The 20,492-nt window shown below is 38.6% G+C and overlaps 1 protein-coding gene across 1 annotated transcript in view; it reads left to right on the forward strand.

Moving 5' to 3' along the window:
• Positions 1 to 20,492, forward strand: part of DDX10 (DEAD-box helicase 10) — a 153,694-nt gene that overhangs the window by 106,124 nt on the left and 27,078 nt on the right. Inside the window, exon 16 of the mRNA XM_059466772.1 lies at positions 7,482 to 7,538. Coding sequence (XP_059322755.1) covers positions 7,482 to 7,538 — 57 coding nt within the window. The remainder of the gene's footprint in view (positions 1 to 7,481; positions 7,539 to 20,492) is intronic.

Consider the following 20,492-nt stretch of genomic DNA (forward strand, 5'->3'; position numbering starts at 1 on the left):
ATGTTATATAACACAAGCTGTTCAATATGGTTGAAGATAAATGATCCCATGAAAAACAGCATTTTTAGTTTGAAATCAGTCATTAGAATAATTCTAAAAGAAAGTTGCATCATATTTCCAGGGAAGTAATCTGAAGGAGTAAAAAAAATTGACATGCAGGGTTATGCTCTTTATTAAATAAAGCACCTGAATAGTCCTGCACTTTGAGGTGGAATTTGTCCATGTGTACAGTTGGTTTAATGTGGTGCTGGGTGAGAATGATAAAATTCTCTCACGTAAAGAATATGCCAGTGTAGGAGCAAAATATAAAGGGAAGGAGGTTACTGCTGAGAGGAGTGCTCAGCTGAACAGCAAGGAAGAGTATAGATGGAGAGATGTGTAAAATAAATCAGGGAGTATTACTTTGTTAGAAAGCCTGTCTGAGCTCTTCCATAGCTTTTGTGTGCAGGCAGTGCTGCTGTTATGCTCCAGATGCACAGCTATTAAGATAAGGGGGATGGACACTGAGAAATGGGTTGACAAGCATCCTGTTTCAGCCTTAGCTGCAGCATCCATCTGGTCTCCCTGTGGTGCCAGTGGAGGCAAGGGCTTGCTTGTTTATCTTTCACTTCAACAGCTGAATGGGCTACACTTAGAGCTTGAAGTGTCCATGGATGTTTCTAAGAGTCTTGCAGCAAAATCAGAGTTCTTGACCTCATCTTATTGATGTGAAAAATAAGAAAACGAGATCACAGGTGATAGAATATTCTGAGTCCACAAGGACTATTGAATCCAGCTCTGAAGTGAATGGCCCATATGGCAATTAATCCCACAACCTTGATATTCCTAGCACCAGGCTCCAACCAGCTGGTTTGCGTACATGCTAGTCAGATGAATGCCAGGAGGACACAGCTGTGGGGAGGCTGAAGTAGTTCAGGCACAACCTTAAAGTGGGCCTTTACCAGCCCTAGTGCTCTAGGGGAGCTTCCATGCCAGGCTGCTTGTCCTGCTGAAGGATGTACTGGAACAACAGCCCAAAATGCTGACCTCTGTGTGTAAGGCTCTGTGAGGCACCCTTTGCTTGCTGAGGATCCCAGTACTGCTGGGTGTCTGCATGAGCTGGCACAGATACCTGAGGGGCTTCTCTGCCTTCTCTCAGAAGCCCTGGGCTTTGTGGTTAGGAACCCTAACCCTGGCAGAGCAGTGAAAGCAGCCTTGGGCTAAGGCTGGCTCAAAGGAGAGAGCTGTGGAGGCAGCCATGTTGTGGCAGTTCTGTGTTCCCCTTGGCATGACTTTTCCAGCTGCAGTGTGCCTGGAGCCCTGGGCTTTGTGGTTTTCCTGGTGTTTGAGCTGGGTGTTTCCTTATAGGTGGCTGCATTAAGACAACTCAGGAACCTGTGACCTCTATTGATAATGAATTTTCCACTGGCATCATCCCTTCAAAGGCTAAAGCAGCCACAAAATGAGATTAAGGGCATCAGTGCCAATTTTCCTCTATTTTTCTCTGGAATATACTAGCATGGTTTGCAGTGTGACTTCCATTGATTTCTTGTTAAAATTTTAGTTCACAGCTTTAAACATTACTTTTAATCATTACCTAACTAGTTAGTTATCTACCTTCATTCATCATGTAATTCAGTTGTAGCTGTATTTTGAATTAGTTCTACCTTTATCTTGCACTGTATGTGTTTGTGTATGTGTAGGTTCAGCCCCACCACTCTCACAGTAAACAATTTCTTTGTAATCTTCAATCTAAACTAATCTAAATCTCTTTAAATTCAAAGCCTTTACCCCTTGTCCTGCCCAGTACATGCCATTGTAAAAAGTTGCTTTCCAGCTGACTGACTGGAAGGCCACATTTAGGTCTAACCAGAGTCTTCTCCAGGCTGAATACTCTGAACTCTCTCAGCCAGTCTTCATATGAAATGTCTTCCAGCTCTCAGATCACCTTCATTGACCTCCTCTGTACCAACTCCAGCAGGTCCCTGTCCTCCCTGTGCTGGTGCCCCAGAGCTGATGCAGCCCTGCAGTGGGCTCTGAGCAGAGCAGAGGGGCAGAATCCCCTCCCTGGCCCTGCTGCCCACCACTGGATGCAGCCCAGGACACGTTTGGCTCTCTGGGCTGTGGGAGCACACTGACAGCTCATGGCCAGCCTCTCATCCATGTACATGTTTAAACCAACTCACTTAAAAGCTTTAGAAAAACTTCCCTATCATTAAAACCTACTCACTGGGAAAGGAATCATTTTGATCTTTGTCCACTGGTTTCTTGTGTTGGTTTTGTTCCAAGAATGTCCTTTTAAGGGTTAGTTTCTGCCAGCTTCTGTTTTCTTCTTTTTAATGAGAATACCTTTTCCCCACTGCCTCCAAGACTTTTTCCAGTGCTTGTTTAATGATCAAGATTGTCCATGTGCTGTTTTTCACATGCATTTGATAGCTCTGTGTTGCCTTAAATTGGTGATTACCAGGTGTTTCAGTTTTCCTGCCTTTAAATAAACATCAGCTTTACAGATGAGGCTTACATCATTATGTTTATATAGCTTGTTGCTTAAAGAGATTATTTAATAGGTTTCTAAAACCAAACATTGAGATTTAAAAAAAAAAAAAACTCACAACAAAACAAACACAAAACAATGACAATGGTTTTGCTTTTTTTCCTGAAGGTATTAAGATTTATTTAATAGTTACCAAAATTGTAGTTATTTCCAGTTTGGTTTTTTTTAAAATAGTATTCAAAGAAATACTAATAAGTTTATTCAGTTCAATGTTTGAGTTAGCAATGTTAGTTTGTTTTGGAATGTTTGTTAGGAATGTTAGTTGGAGAAGTACTTACTTGCATGTAGATGTTTTCTAGTTTCTGTAAGGTGAAATATTAAGCTACATAGCAATATAAATGTAGCAGTGAGCCATGAGCATGGAAACAATTCAAGCTTGGTGTGAAATCTTGGAGAAGAAAACTGTGGGAAACACATTTATTAAGTCAGTTTTCAAGCACATTTGTGCTTCAAAGTTTTGGTGGAAACCAGCTCTTGACTATTGCAATGCCACTGTATGAGAACTGCTCTGAACTTTTGAACAACTCTGGGTTTTCTGCAGCACAACTGACTGAATTTAGCTGTGTCCCACTAAAATAACAAAAGACAGTTGGATACCAAGACAAGGTTCCACCATTGACCAACATGGATTTGCAAACCACAGCCAGACTTTTCCAGGCAATGGAGTGATTTATTCCAGAACTTGGTAGACCATTACCTCGGCTGTTAAATAGAATGGGTTGGTAGCTCCAAATTATGGCATCAGTATGTAAAGGAATAGTTACTAAAAATCTAGTGTTAAAATGATGGATCAAAACCTGAGGGAGTTCTTGAGTATTTAAATAAAAAGACTTCAGAGGACTCAGATGAGCGTGAAATTTTTCCAGGAAATAGATTTGCCACAGGCTTTTTTAATGCTCTCAGAGCTAAATATGCCATAATATGCATTAGTTTTGTTGAGTGAAACTTTTATTTCCCTTCAGGTAAGGAAATGTAAGAGGTCAGTGAAATTTTAGGGTGGAAAAACAGCAGCTTGTCACCAGCTAAAAGAATTTATTGAATGTAAATCTGACCTATGCATAAGTTCTTTAAAAGAAAGAAAGGCGACTTTTATTGTACAAATTTTCTACGCCTCAAAAAAGCTAAAAGAAAAATTACTGTATGAAACAAAGCTGTTCATAATAGAAATAACAGAAATAAACACTGTTTTTTTTAATATTGCAGTAAACCCTTTGCACAATGTAAAATGAACTCCTAAATGTAGAAAGAAGAGAGAGTCCAAGGAGGAGGGGATTTCCTCTGGGAGGAAAGAACTCTGAAAATTGTTGGACTTAATTTTTTTTATAACTAAAAACTTGGGATTTAAGCTCTCTATTAATGTCTTTCACATATTCCTAACATCACCAGCTGGAGAGAGCTGCCGTGCTACAGTTAGTTATTTTTTTGTCTCAAGTTGAGAACGTGGAATGTAAATGTTAGAATATTTATTTAAGTGTCTTGGAGTTTTAAGAATGAAATGAGTTTTTGTTTCCAAACCCAACAGTAGAAGGAAGGGGAGATTAAATGTGAAAAGAAGCCAGTGTCAGACTTCTTCGCTTCATGATTAAGAGCAGTGAGCATTTCTGCCACATATTAGATACAGCTTTATCCATGGTTTGGGCTCCTTTTAGGCAGAGCTGTTTCTGTTGTCAGTTCTAGTACAAAAAAGTTTGAAGGTTTGCAACTCTTCTTTAAAGCCAAGTGATGTAGCCATATTACATGTTGATGACTAAAAATTTTCATCGCTTTGATTACTGAGGTTATAACCATCCTTTTAACGTAGCTTTGTAAGAGTGAAGAAAAAAAGACAACTTGCAGTAAATTAAAAAAGCTGACCAAGAAGATCTCTGAGCTGTATAATACTATTAATGAAAAACTAAATTAAAAGAATACAATACTAGCCAGTGTGGGTTTGTAGAAATTAGATGTATAGTGAGTTATATGTTTTTGGCAGAGCAGAACCTTGTTTGTAAATACATCTGTGGAATACACTGAAATTTCTACATGGCTTTTATTGTGAGTGTTCTGATTAGTAAATTAACATGTCACAAATTAAATGGACCAAAACCTCTGGCAATGGCCATAAGTAAAACAAGAGATTCAGCATGGATTTATGGGGAATTTTTCTGTGTGAGAGCAGTCAGGCTGTGGCATAGGCTGATCAGAGATGATGTGCAGTCTCCAGCCTTGGGATTTTGGCATGGCTGGACGAAGCCCTGTGCAGCATGACCTTACCTCAGAGATGACTCTGTTGAACCAGTTGACCTCCTGATGTTCTTTCCAGTTGGAATGATGCTGTGACCCTGTGAATGGCCAGTGTTGTTCAGAGTGTGTTAGTGTCAAGCAGCAGAAGCAGCCTGATTAGGGCATTGGCTTCTGAAATGCACTCCTAGCTCCAGCTCGGGGCCAGCATGCATGCACCCTCTGTGAAATCCACTTTTGTTTTTCACTGGCAGAGATCCAACCCCTTTCTGCCCCCTGCTTGGGAAAAAGAAAAGCACGTCTTGACAGCATCTCCTGGTGATTGCTTCTCTGTCTTGTTTTTCTCCTGTGCTCCTTATTTTAGTCTCTGGACCTATTAACTTTAGAATCTTTTTGTGTCTTCACTGTCCTTTAGAGACTAGAGTTTATAATGCTGCCTGTGTACTCCTCTCCTGTGTCCTTATGTCAGTCTTCTGCTTTCATAGCTGTCTTTTCAGGGCTCTGTCAGAAATCCCTTGAGCAGGAACTTTGCTGCTATATTTGTTCAACCCTGTAGCTGTAGTTAAAACACTGACATTTTATACACCATAGAATTTTTCCATCAGAATTTTTCTATCCAAAATTTTCTAAACTGTCCTAGTCAAAAGCTGCTTTGTAACATATGGTGTATTACTTTCTACCTATGTTCTCTCTGTTTTTTAGGGGTTAAGTTTGAATATTACCACAATTTTAGCAGAAAAATGAGAGAACCCCAATGGTTACCCCAAATGGAGAATGTGTAGCTAAACTATGTGGAGTGGAGGAAGTGGAAGACTTAAGTGAATAATTAGAAAAGCATAAGTAAAAAGGATCAGAAACTTATATAAATTAACTTGGGAGAGAAGGAATCATAATATGGATGATCATGTTATTACCATGATGCATAGGACTACTTCATTGGAGGAACTGCATGTAGACCAGACATTACTTAGTCCTGGTGGCTTTTGTTGTCCCATATTGTGGCCTTAAATGTAATTTTTTTTTCTCTCTCTCTCTCTTTTTTTTTCTTTTTTTTAATTATAATTTTTTTATACTTTAACACACCTAAATAATAAGACAGCTATGTTGTATGTGTCTGCAGTAGTTTGTTTGGGTTTTTTGGATTTTTTTTTTTTTTTGTTTTATTGGGTTTTTTTTTTGTTTTGGGTTTTTTTTTTGTTTGTTTTTTGGTTTTTTTTTTTTTGTTTTGGGTTTTTTTTTTGTTTGTTTTTTTTTTTGTTTGTTTGTTTGTTTTTTTTTTAGTTTCACAGCATGCATTAAAGGCCCTGGTATGTAACCCTGAGTGTATTGAGTTGTTTGAGTCAGACAGCTTTGCACAAAGCATTGGGGAATTGTTTCATTTTGATTTGGAGAGAAGAGGTTGACTTACACAGAAAGGGATTTTGAAAATAAGCTAACACTTGTATAGTGTGGGCAATTGGGAGACTTGAAAATGGCACATACCTGGCAAATGTCTCAAAAGGCCCTGAATTTAGACACCAGCTTTGAAAATCTTTGGTGGCTGTGTTTTCTTTTTCCCATGCCTGCAGTCAAACACTGCTTTTCTGAACAACTTTGTGTGATACCTACCAATATGTTTTGGCAGCATCATTGTGGTGAAATGGCACCAGGACTACTGAAACTGTAGCTTTTTCCTTACTCCCATGAGTGAGCTGATATGGAACTGCAATTCAGCCTTCTCTGTGCTGAAGTGCTGACCCTGGACTGATGTTAATGTCTCCTTTTATGTGAACTTGATTCTAAATGTGCTGATGCCAGGGTGGCCTGTATTGCTCAGAGAAACTGAGTTGTATTTCAGAAATATTTTTAAGCTAGCATAAAAGAGTTTCAATACCAATGTCATCAGGATCACTAAGATAAGAAGAGGGAGCTGTGTGCTTTTCTAGAGGATGTGCCCTCAGTTGCATTTCTGTCTTTTCCTCATGAAATAAAGAATTTAAGGGATGTTCAATTACAAGGACCTGACAGTATAAATATAGAGATAGTACCTTAGTTGGTGTAATAATAAACAAAACAAGCAGCAATAAATGTAATTTGATTTAAATATCTTGGGCACTTCTGCATGCTGACAGATCTAGCAGGCGGCTTTGGATGAGTTTTTTCTGCATTTAGATAATTTTCCTGTAGCAGAATCTTTTTGGTTAAGAGATCTTTGTAATGGTTTCTGAATCAATGCAATTACTAAGCAAATGCTGTTGTAAAGTGTTTGTTGCTAGTGGACATATGAAAGGCAGAAGATGTTTTAGCTTTCACTTCCCAGTTACTTAAGCAATTCTGAAGTTAGGAAAATTTTCATTTTAGTTTAAGTGGATTTTATTTCATTTTAAGTCGCTGAGAAATAAGAAAAATTGGATCTCTTAGTATAATTTTAACTACCTTATTTTACAGGCAAATACTAGCTCCGTTGAATTACTCAGCTGCATTATTCCTTTAAGAGTAGTAAGTCTTTGTAGAATATGAACTTCGATCCTTCTTGTAGTTTTATGATTTCCTTTAAGAGCAAGAAGAATAAATAGTGTCTCATTCAGATCTTTCACGTATTGTTTTCAATAACATGTAGGGTGAATACCACCAGTCTAACCTGTACATTAAAAATACCTAGATGACTCAACATTAATCTTAAAGTATTAAAGAAAAATAAAAACAGTGCAGAAGTTTGCTTTAAAACTGTACATCTTGTTTATTTCAGGAGAAGAGGCTAAAGGAAAAAGCAGCAAGGAGAGAAGCCAGGAATAAGAATGCACAGGTAAGGGGTTTTGTTGTTTTGATCAAGCTACTGGTTGAGGTTTGAAATGCTTTTTAAATTATTTCATTGCTTTCTTTAATAAACAGTGTTGTGATTAACTGCTCTTTAAAGGCATTTTCTCTTTGCTTCTCTTTTCTTACTCCCTTCCTCTGATGTGGTTGTAATAACTTGGTATAGAAGGATTCCGATAAAGCATGAATATATATGTTTGTGTGTGTATAAATACATAACAAAGGAAGCCCTTTGGAATTTCATCCTCTTCATTGTGTATATCAGGTGAGTAGCAATTTCAGCTGAAGTACTGATGCCATTTTTTTCTCTGACTTGGGTCCTATTTATGATTTGTAGGCAGATTATTTTTTTTGTGTACCAAATCTCGCTCCAACCTTTTTCTGCCAAACTTCTTTTTAAACAGCAAGTATTTTCATGGAAGTTCATTCCTTCCCCTCATTACCCCAGACAAAACCTGTGTTATCCTTTTCTTCATGTATATGTTACTAATTTCCTAGAGGCTGTTCTAGTTTTTCATGTTCCTTGTATTACAATAAACTGAGGTTTCATTCAGCTGCAGTGATTTCTGGAATATGGACATGGAGACTTTTGCTACACATGAATAGTTACAGTTTCTTCTTGACAGTCGGCAAATATCTTACTCCCTTGAGAAAATCGATAATGTTCTTTGTCTGATTTTTGCAAGCTGGCTGTGCTCTGGGAGGCTTAAGTGTAGGAAGATGCTCCATTGTGTAACTCTGAAGTGGAAAGTAATTACAGTTTCAGATGAAAAGCCTAGTTATGCTCAGTTTTAAGTATGATTCTGCCTTCAAAGATGGCAAGCTATGAGAGCTGTTGGCATCATGACTCCCCAATCAAGCAATAGAAATTTTCTGCCTGTAATTGAATGTATAAAGATGCATACTTTTTAATGCATTTACCAAGCATCTTAGGAAAATTATGGAATGAATAATTAACAAACATCTTAATAAAGGGAGAAAACATTGATCAAATCAGGCTGTATCACATTCATGAATACTGCTTGTTAATTTTGCCTCTTTTTAGGGAATAAAAAATTATTCAGCAGCTCTGGAAAGAAATCCATTTCTTTCAAAATTATCTGCTTGCTGATGTACATCTCCTATCCTGTTCTTGGCCAAGCAAATGAATCTGTCAGTGCTATTGGAAAGTGAATGAAGTTGATCCCTGTTGAGGAATGATTTTTGTGGTGGGGAGGTTATGTGCCAGTGGGCATGGTTTGGGTTAAATGTGGAGCCTTAGCCCCAAGCCCACAATTTTATGCACTCTTGCCTCTCTTCTGTGCAGCACTTGCATTTGGAAAGCTGATTTACTAGTGCTGGTCTGGTGTGAGATTGGCACCTGCTCTCCTTGAGGGTACCAGCTGTGTAAAGCTGCTATTGCTTTGACTTCATTTTATTCTGGAAGCACTTAGCTCACTCTCTGCAATAAGGTGCAAGCCTCAGGAGCTGACGTGTCTCCTTGATGAAAACTGTTGGGATTTTTCTGTTGTTTAGAGGCTATTCTTGCCAGAACTCTGTGCAGCCAAGTCCAGTCATTTTCAGTGTGGCTCATTTCAGGGAAAATGCTTCCACTGGGAAAGGCTGCCAGCTTGGACCTGGACTGTTCATGCCTGGAAGTGGAAGGGAGCAGCAGACAGTAGATAAAGGTGCCAGTTTCTGTCTGCTGGGTGTCTGAGGAATTAATTAAGAACACTGCCTGTTTCTCAGGATCTTAGACATGAGGCCATGGTAGTTAAAGTTCTCCATAGTCTGTGTGGGATATGACTCAAGCAGCTTGTACAAGATACCTAGGGGAATAAAGAAGGAAGAAACGGTAAAACACAGAAACTATTGGAACATAAACCAGTTTAGAAAATATATGCTCCCTAAGTCAGGAGTTGAGAAAATGTTAACATTTTCACTAGAGCTTTCATAATATGTCTTGTGACCCACTTACTCTGCTATACACTATTACTGTGGTAATTAGTAATGTTTTCTTGAAAGAGAAAGCAATAAGGAGAGCCAAAAAAAGTAGAAAAGGTATTTTTAGCCATGTTAATGCAGCTTAGCAGCTGGAGAAAAGGACTAGATCAACAATTATGAGTAGCCAGTCACTTAAGAGCAGCTGTGGCCATAATTTGTTTTCCACATCCTTCTGCTTTATCCTCTTGTTTGTTTTATTAATTGTCTCCCTTGGGTTACAAACTCCTTGGGTTACAAAGTATTATTTTGCTATCTTTCACTAATACACAGCCCGCCAGGTCTGACATGACCAAACCAGAAATTTACTTTCCCATTCTTAGTATTAAATAATAATTCTTTGTGAATTTAGGGGGGGAAAAAAAAGAGAGGAAAAATTAGAGGAGAGAAGGATGTTCTCTCTTTTCCTCTGGTGCTGCAGGAGCAATTGCAGGGAAGATTTTGCTCAGCCTTTGTCATGCTGGGACAGGCCAGGCTTGCTGCAACTGGAATTGACTAACCAGATTTTGGCACGCTCTGCTGAGTGTGCCTGAGCAGATTAGATGAGTAGGTAGCTGCAGTGTTATTGACTCCACCTTGGATAAATCTCCATGCAATAAATAAACTAAGTAAGAAGTGAAGACTCTTAAAGGATGCTTTGGAGAAAGTATTTCTAGGTGTTTATGACCATTAATTAAATTCTCATGCAAAAGACTGTGAAAACAGATAAAACAAGTCTTCTGATATATTCTTAGTGAAGAAAAACTGGAAATTTAAGGTTTTGGATTTTTTTTTTTTTTGATATTAAGATGTTTAATTGTCTCCCATTTTATGAGAATTTGATGTGATATGTACAAATGAAATGTTTTAAGATAAAAAGAAGCAGATACTTTGTCCTCACTCAGTACTGATTAGATTATAGTTCTCAAACCCTCCAACAAATTTCAATACTGTTTACTTGAAGTGAGATTTCAATACTGTTTATTTGAAGAGAGTCTGGAGAAAATTAGGTAAGAAGTAGTCTTTTGAGCAAGAAGTAAAGCACTGAGCAGCAGGCAGTGACAGCTGCCCCAGGACAGGAGCTGGGTGAAGCCAGCCCCTGGCTCAAGCAGGACATCCCTGTGCTTGTGGCTTTCCACTTTTTTTTCTAGAATTTACACATACTGATTTCTTAATCTGTTTAAAGTACTTTCAGGTTTCAACCAGTATTTAAAGGTCCTTGCCCTGCTAGCAACTGTTAGCTGCAATGAAGCTGAACAGGACTGCATTTCTCCTTTAGGGATTTTAGTCTTTTGCTACCCTGATGCCTTAGAGCACTACTGATGTGTTGAACATTATGTGAAATGAGAAAGATTTTGATTTCTTAAAAAAAAATAATGTTTTTGTAGGAAAGGAATTTTCTGGGAGCAGCTAAACAGGTCTGTGCTTCAGGGTGGAGAGCAGATTAGGAGTCAGGAGAAGGTGCTGTTCCCTGCCCAGCACTGATGTGCTAGGTGATCCTCAGCTATCAGCTCCCAGCATCATGCAGGAAGTGATACCTGGTCCCTGAAAGAAGGCATTGATTGCTGTCTGCTAGAAATAATTTGGATGTCATCTGTAAGCAGTGTCAGGAGGTAAAACTTGCTCAGTCATGGCAGTTCAGTGCATTGATTCGGGTTTTGGCAGTCCTGTAGCAGTTACGCCATGCTGGTGTCCAAAGCAAAACGAAACCTGAAAAAGCTCTGACTAGCAGAGCAAAAGCTGTTTATCCAAGCTCCATAAGAAAAATGGATTAGCCTGCTGAAAACCTAGAGAAATAAAGCTTGAACACATTTTCCTTACTGAGATGTTTTTTCCTATTTTCACTGGACAAAATTGAGGATGGGGATTCTTGCCCAGCTGGATAACTGATTTGTGGAAGAAATCCAAGAGCTCAGTTGTCAAGGGTGCTTTTTCTCGGGAATAAATGGTTGCTGAATAATTACAGAACATTAAAAGATCGACAGCAACAGCAGGATAATAAATATGCTTTAACTTCTCTCTTTCTCTCCTGTTCTTTCCCCAGTATATTTTGCTATTCCCACAGGAACTAGTGCTTGCATATGAGATTTTACAAAATACATGCTGTATATATAATTGAAGATTTTTCAGAGTCACAATCTTTCTGCTATGAGCACATCTACAAAATACACGTGGGTGAGCAAGAGCCATATACTCAAAAGATATGGCAGATTCAGGCATTGATACCTGCCTATATCACATCTCTGCAAGCTATAATGCTGCACCCCTGAAGCACAGACCTGTTTAGCTGCTCTCAGAATGCTCAATATAGCATTCTGTTTTCTGTGCCTTGTCCCATACTCTATTGAGATTTTTACCAGAAAAATCCTTAAACCCACCATTTTGTTTTAATCTCTAGCACCTCCCATGGAATTTGAGATACACTTGCCAAATATAGCTCAAGAAATCTTTGCACCATGTGGGAAAATTTAAACAGGAAGGGAGAAGTCAAATTCCTTGAGTAGGTGTGACTGATAATCTACTCATAGAAATATATACTTCAGAATATTGTGAAAATTCTTCATCCATTGTGGATAATTCCTGTAGTTACTGGGTTTATAGCACCTCTGCTTCTGCCTTGAATTTCCCTTTTCTTGAGATCTAGCCTATAGCTTGTGCTCAGGCTGGAGACACTGGATTCAGTGTGAATGTGAACAGTAATTTCAGTGTGGAAAGGAGGTTTAGAGGAGTGAAGGAGGGATTTGGTCTGTCTCTCCTGTGAATCCAGGTTCCCAAATCCCCTTGATCACTGGGGCCACCGAGTCTTCTTGTGAAAGTATCATGGGATAACTTGTGGTGAGTAGTGATGATGAATTGTTCTGGTCGCTTCTCATGACCCTCTCATGGATGGTGTTGAGGAGGCATTGCTTTAGCTCCCTGTGATTTCTGGAGCTGGAGCAGGGTTTCAGGGCCAGATCATTCTGATGGTCTGGAGAGTGTTGAGGTTGTGGAGTTTGTTGTTCTTGAGGAGGAGAGAGTTGTGTTGTCCTGGGGTAGCCTCAGGACAGGCTATGTCTTGTCACGGCTATTTGATAATCACTGTGAAGGTCTTGACATTATTCTTCATCAATAATTATTTTTTATTCTGAAAACCACAAAGAATGGCAAAAAATTAGGTCATGTTCATCTACAAAAACTTGCAGTATGTTTAATGTGAGGAGCTTACAACTGAAATTACTGTGTCAATTTCATCCCTTTTAATAAGTCAAACTTCTCTCTTAAAACAATCTCATTAACCTTAGTTTAGAAGTAGTTCTGGTCTGTTAACTCTAATGTTCTGCATGCAAATCCAAAAGCTGTAAGTAACTTTATTTATTCAGTGCAAGGTTTGAGTGTTTTGAATTTCTTTGAGAAGCTCTGTGAATAAACAGAGTAATTTGGGATATCAACATCTTAACATACTAATTTAGGAATTCATTTCAAAGTCAAGTCATGGAAATGGAAAATGAATTCCTGATTCTGAACTACTTGTATGCTGAAACATTTTTTAAATTCAAGATATTCTACAATATTTTAAGTTAATATTTGAAAATGGGTATTATCTGCCTGTCTGGAAATGTTACCTGTGTTTTGCTTTTTGAAAATAACATTGATTCCATTTAATATAATGATTGAATTGCTTTAAGTAAAGCTGTAATAAGTCCTGTCTTTTCTGCAATTAAGAATTTATATGATTAAACCAATATTTCAATGTTGTGACTCTGAACAAGTTACAAGTAAGAATTCTGATGGATTGATTTGCCAATTACCCATGCTTCTGTAAACCTTTTCATTGCATCCAACAGCACACTGAGGATTTCAAACATATTTATCAGATTGACAATTTAAGCTAATTGACCATGGCTATAGCAATTGAATTTTGTGAGTATAATGTTCACAACTGTTATTTTTAATCGTGTGTGGTATGTGATGAGAATTTGCTGCTCTACATGCCAAAAGCTGATGTTTTACCAGTCACTGAGGTGATTTCTTCATAGACCTGGCACAGAAGCATAGTAGTGGAACTGTGGACCTTGCAAATACTCTCTTATTCCCTGAAGGTCTGCTGGAATGAGGTTGATGCACAGTGGATCAACACAAGTGCATCTTTCATTACCATTTCTGTTATAACTATACCTTATTTCTTGTTTTGTGTTCACTTGCACATTTATGGTGAAGAGAGGAAGCTTCTTTTTTCTTCAAACTTTTGGATTTTTTTTCCAATATTGGTGGCTTGCAGGGGAGCTTTTGATGAAATATGTAATGTGGATATTTAAGAGCAGAGTAACAGAATTTCTGGCATGTTAGGGAGCACAAGGGTTATTGTCTTACTTGATTGTAAATGATTGTTGAAAATTTCTAGGGCAATACTGATGAAATTTCTCCAGTAGACTCCAGCAATATTACACTGTTAAATTCATTGTTCTTCAGGAAAACCTTTTGTTTTTAGAATGTCTGTGTAAATTTGATTGGAACAGAGGTTTTGGATACAGCTGCTGAGCTTCAGAGCTTTCAATGTGTTAAAGACTACACAAATTTATTGATTTCAGAATCAACAATAAATTGGCACTTTGACGGGGAAAAGAAACACTTATGTTTTCTTATTGAAAGTTTAGGCTATGAAAATTGCAAACTGAGTGATTATGCCTTTCGCTCTTCCTCATGACTTACATGGGTTTGTAATAATTTATTTGTATCATATAGTTACAAATAACTCTTGGTAGTTGTAGAATTGAGGAATGCTTTGGCACCGTTCTACCAAAGCTCTTGGAAGAGGCTCAGCAAAGAAGTGAGTCTTTACTTGATTTGCTGCTTCACATCCACCTCTCTTCAGAGCAAAGCAGGTGAATATCACTCTGCTGCATTTTTACTCTTTGTCTGTCTCTGTGGCTGTTAGGAGCAGGATTCCGCCATCAGGTGTTTGCCTGCATATGGCAGTGTGGTATAGCACAGAGAGAGCAATTCAAGAGCTCTGCTAGCCTTGCACAGTGGCACAATTTCTTCCTGGCTTCCAAAATTTCTTGTTCAGTTTTTTCACTGATTTAACACTCTCCTCGATAGTCTCTCTCTGAGCAGCACATGGAAGATTGTTTTGGCCCTCCATGACTCTGGCCATGGAATAAGAGGCAATAGCCAGTGCTGGAGCAGCAGATCCACCAGTATGAAAAGAAGAAAAAAAAAAAAAGCTGTTCTCAAATGTTATAAACCTTTCTTTGAGCGTTTTCTTCTTAGTAAATAGACCACTACATGAAATTAATTGTAATGATACTTCATTTGTTTATTTGCTCTATGTTGCTCCTTAATAGTGTTTAGTAACCAGTATTTGAAATTTCTTTCCCTCTAAAGCACAAAATTTAAAGCTGTTACTCCAAGCTCATTTGCTGTGTTCCATACATGTGTGGAGCAGCAAAATGTTGTATATCAGTGTGGAGTTCTTCTTGCCTTTGGCTCACCGCAGTCCTTTAATGCCATATTCAACACAGTACAGAAGAACTGCCTGGAACTGGACTTCTGGAGATCTTCACCCTGTTTTCCACCTCTGCTCATAATCCTGAAGAAGTGAGAAACTCCAGCCAAGGCAGACATAATGATCTTAGGCTTTCAGCAGCCTTCACACAAAGCTTTTATTTGGGAAGTAGGTATTTTCTCTGGATTGAGAGGTCTTTTCCTGTTCCATTGTGAAAAGCCAGGTGTATTCACACTCCTCAATTCTATCCGTAAAAAACATTGTGCAGGTGATTGCATTTCACAAGTAAACTGTATCAGTTAGTTCTAATTTATTTATTTTGCACCTTGGTTTGTTCTGGTAGTACTCTGAGCTGCTTTGCATCTTTCCTTATGTGTTTGAAACTTTCTTAGATTGTAGACTTCAGATGCAGGAGTTCTACTTTGTTCCATATCTCAGATGTGAACTTCAGAATGAGTTAATTGGCTGATGAGCAGGGGTAATCTTTCAGATGTGTTTTGATGACATCTTCATGCAGCACACAGTGCTATTTAGTTTTAAATTAAGCACTTCTGTTTTCTCAGCATCCCCCCTGTTTATATTCTTGGAATGTGTTACTTGCAGTATTGTACATAGTCTGCTATAGCAGTTGTAATTGCTACTAGTGATGAAAATTGATTTGGGCAATCAGAAAACCATTATCTGCATTCAGACTGATAATGCTGCAGTTACCAACATCTTAAAATTCTTCTGGTGGTTGTTTTTTCAGAATGCTCTGGGGTCCTGCAGTCACCAGGATTCCAGTTGCTTTATGCTGAATCTTAAATGAGCATTGAAAGAGAAAGAAAAAGTTCTTGGTTGTTCTCTCAAATATATTTTTTCCCAGAGTTTTTAAAGATTTAGTGTTTTGTCAGTCCTCCTGTGCCAAATATATTAGATCAGGAGTAGTGCAATATCCCTTGTTTTACCACAGTGTGCAGAGATTTTAATAAGTTTTCTGTTCTTTCACACTATCAGCTGCATTGATAAACCAAGCAGTTTATTAATAAGAAATGCCAAGCTAGTAACTAACACGTGGTTATTTAGTACCTCATGGGAAATCTGGTAAGCCCATACTTCCCCCAAATGAAGCTCATCTTAGATATAGGTCCATTAGGACCTGGGTCTTTCTGTGTTGGTTCCCTCAATGTTCCTTTTCTTTAAGGCCTAATGCTTCCTTTTTGTATTATTTTGGTTTTTTTTTTCCTCTGTTCTTCCATGAAATTTGTTGTGGCCTTACAGGTTTCTTATCTCTTGCTGTTTCCTTATCCTGCTTTCTGTTTCTTTTGAAGGAGCTAACTTCAAGCTGCTATTGCTTCTATTTGGTTATTTCTGCTGTGGGGAAAGAGCAGTAGCAAACGGGAAGAACAGGAAGAAAGATAATAGCATCATCTAGTAGCAAAGCCTTAGGAAATGTGTTCAGTATTTTTAGAGAAAAGTTTTGAGGGGCTTTTTTGTTAGCTTTGTTTTCTTCATACTGTAAGGTTTCATATTTTTCTGATGTTCTTTCAAATGAATATATAGTGGTAATCTTTTGCTGGGCTGTTGATAGGATTCATGTTTTAAAAGATGCCTTGTCCAAATGAAGGTGCAAATGAGACCATGTGCCAAAGTCAAGAGTACAGATTTTATTTAACAGTAAATGTGAGATAAGTAGAAATAAAGTCCACCACCATATGGGTCCTGCAGCATCCTGCTGGCCCTTTTTCTTCTGGTCTTCTCTGTGGTAGGGGTCCTGGAGTGTTCTTATGGAGTCACCACTTCTGCAGTGCCCAGGTCCCAGGTTTGCACAGAGTGTCGATGCGTTCCTACAGATGGAGCTGCATGTGTATAAGGAATTGCTTCCTTTCTTACAATTTGCCATGGTGGGAATTTTGGCAGATTGACAACTGATCCTTCCTCTTACTTTAAGGAAAATACTTACAAATAAGTAGAATTTTCTAATAAGCAGCTTTGCAAAGCAAACTGTTATGACTGATAATAAGGTAAGTTGAGCATATGTCAGTAAGGCAGTCAGCAGCATGTAATAGGATTAGACCTGGTTTATACAAGTATATTACTCTCCTCTCTTCATTCTTTTTGGACAATCTGCCAAGGCTTTGAAATTTTCAGCAAGAAAAATTCTGGGTGGACAGGGGAAGGTGATTAATTGCAGTCACAGTAAGCGTACATTTACATGAGTGGCTGTTTAAGGTGAAAGCTCATAAAGATCATTAAGTTTCATAATAAATGGCAATCTCAGTCCATTTTCTTTGCTAATTCACCTGCTGTTAAAAATGCCAAAAGTTTTTAGCATTTTTAATTTCCCATCACCTAATATTCTAGCAGACTACATATCTACAAAAGTAGTGCTAAGGGTCATTATAACTATTCAAGGTATTTACTAACTTAAGAAATGCATAGAATTTATGAAATTCATCCTTCCTGGGTGCCTGTACAGCATAACAGGAAGATGAATAAAACTAAAGCTTTCTGTTTATGAATTAATTCAAGTCATAGCCAACCAAATCAGAGTAGGATAATGAGAAAATTAAAACATCTTTAAACACCTTCTCCCCACCCCTCCCAACTTCCTGGGCTTAACTTCAATCCTGAGTTCTCTACCCCAAGCAGGATGAATGAGCTGTTAATGTGGTTGTGGTCAGTTCATCACACATTGACTCTGCTGCTCCTTCCTCCTTAGCAGAATGACTCCTCACCCTCTTGCCCTGCTCCAGCATGGGTTTCCTCCCAGGGGAGACAGTCCTCCATGGACTTCTCCAGCATGAGTCCTTCCCCAAGCTACAGTTCCTCACAAAGTGCTCCAGTGTGGGTCCCTTCTGTAGTTCTTCAGGAAAAGGATACTGCAGTGTGAATCCCCCATGGAGCCCCAAGTCCTGCCAGCAAATCTGCTCCAGGGTGGGCTCCTCTCTCCATGGGGCCACAGGTCCTGTTGTCATGGGTAAGAGGGGGACCTACAGATAAAGTTTACTAGAGAATCCAGGTCTGCAGGGCTGTTTTTCTCACATTTGCTCACTCCTCTTCACCTGCAGCTCTGCAGTTTTTCTTCCTTCCTTTAACTTTATCTCAGAGGCACTGCCAACATTGCTGATGGGCTTGATTTTGTTCAGTAGGAGATCTTTCTTGGAGTTGGCTGGCATGGGCTCTGTCGAACAGTGGGGGAGCTTCTGCTGGCTTCTCTCAGAAGCCACCACTGTAGCTCCCCCCTGCTACCAAAACCTGCTGTGCAAACCCAAGACAGGGACCCAGCTGACAGATGTAAAGCAAAGAAAGACCTAAAATTAGAAGAGGTAAAAATAGAGGATGGGAAGCTGTCTGATTGATCTTACAAGCAACACATTTATGCTTAATTCTGTCAGTTAGGTTTGCTGTATTTGTTAGGTCAGACTGTGGCTCAGACAAAGTTCACAGAAAAGCAAAAGGTGTCATGCTGAAAAACATTGATTTAAAATTTGTTTTGAAGTGTATAAAAAATTGGCATGTCTTAAAAATTGGTTGATATGGCCAGGCTGTTCGGATTTATCCCATGACCAGATCAGAAGGACCAGATCACTGTTTCAGCCTCAAGACAGGAAGACAAATTACTTATTAACTTTGAAGGTAGTTTACTTAGATGTTTATCAGAAATATTCATCTATATGATGCAGTTGGTGAAAGGACTTTTGATGTCATAGTATTGCATCACAGAAAGGAATTTTCTAGTGAATGTATTTATGAGGGAATTCCATCCAGTTCCCTCTGTTGCCAGTGAATGCAGAGTTTGTCTGTCCCATGGCAGAAAGACAGGTCCTGTATTTGTTTTCCCTTTTTCAGAGTTGCCGCGTGGATACAGGTGAGGAGTAAGCTTGGAGCTGTACTTTGCAGGATGCTGGCTTCACTGTATGCATGTCTATTCATTAAAAGCTCTTCTGAGACTGGGCTGCTCTGACTGCCTGGTTTGAAAGCACTTTCTGGGTAGTCAGTGAGGGATCACTGTGACTTCCTGTTGTAGTTCATCCTGAACTGTTTTTTAATGTCTCTGTTCTCATAATAATGCCAATGATACTGAAAACATTCAGGACACACCTAAATGTAGACAGAGAGCAAGAGATTAGTGCAGATACCTGACTCACCAACTAAAATATGAATTCTGTTAATTTGCTCTGCTTAAAATGAGTTGATGTACTTAATTCATTACTACAGATTGATGAGATTAGTTTTTCAGGTGCTAAAGAAAATATCCTGTATTGTTTGTTCTGAAAGGCATTTGAAAGACAATTCCCTGTGTAATTCATTAGGCATTACATTTCAAATCCAGTCTTCAGTTGAAATAGTTTTCAGATTTTTACAGATTCTGTAATTTTACAAATTGCTAACTGCATTTGAGTGTCAGACACTGAGTGAATTAAACTCCTAGAAGACTTCTTGGTAGGAACATAAAGAACATTAAAAAGATTAATGCAGCCTCCATATATAGAAATGCTTGGGGATTTTTTTCTGTCACTAAGAGCATTCACAGTAGCATCAAAATATTCTAGAATTCTGGAAAGATATCCCTTTGTAAAACTGCCTAAAAGATGTATAAATATCTGCACCTGTTAAAAAATGGTTAAAAGAATATTGGATAGATAAATTACTCTATAATCCAAGGCTCCGATCTGTCTCAATAAGCAGGTATTGACTTCATGCAAGGATCATTTTGTGGCCATCTGAGACCTGTATTATTCTAGAGGCTTTCCATCTTAAAATCTCTGAATATAAGGATGAATTTCTGTGTTAAAGAATTCTCTTTCTGCTTCCAATTTTTAGCTTTTTATGTTAGCAAGAGGAATCAGAAAAATCTTGTTCAGTTCTGTTTCTTGATAGCCAGAACAAAGATAATGGCTGACTCAGTAACTCATTGCTCACTTATGGATAATATCTAGTGAAGCCTTTTCCAGACTGTGAATGGTATGCCAGTTTTGGAGCAGGTCTCTAAGTCCCTCTGGAGAAATGAGGTAGATCAAAGGGACTTTACAGGTGCACTGGGAGTGCCCCTGGCTGGGGTAGAAGATAAGCAGCTTTGGTCTGAATGGATCTGCTGAAGCATTTCTAATTGACAAGTAGAAACTAGGAGAGTGATTCACTTAATCCTTGTTGATGTTCTCTTTTAGTAACTTCCAGAGAAAGGCAAAGTACCGTGTAAGCTTTCTAGCCAGCTTGAGTTGTTGTATAGTGAGTTTTAGTTCCTTCTCTAATCTGGTACAGTGACTCCTACTGATCATTCTGTTGTTTCCTGTCTCATTTTAAGCCTGAAGTTAAAATACTAATCATAGTACTGATAAAATACCAATTCTCATAAACACTGTACTTTCATTGTGTGTGAGAAATGCTGCCATAGACTTCTGGTTTCATGCATTCTGGGTGTCTTCTGGCTACAGCCTGAGCAGCAGGGTCCCAGGAGGAAGAGCAAGCTATTTCTTCAGTAGGTAGTGGCAGTTAGGCTTTCCCTGGTTGCAGTTA

This window comes from Ammospiza nelsoni, chromosome 2 (assembly GCF_027579445.1).
Source record: "Ammospiza nelsoni isolate bAmmNel1 chromosome 2, bAmmNel1.pri, whole genome shotgun sequence".
Lineage (NCBI taxonomy): Eukaryota > Metazoa > Chordata > Aves > Passeriformes > Passerellidae > Ammospiza > Ammospiza nelsoni.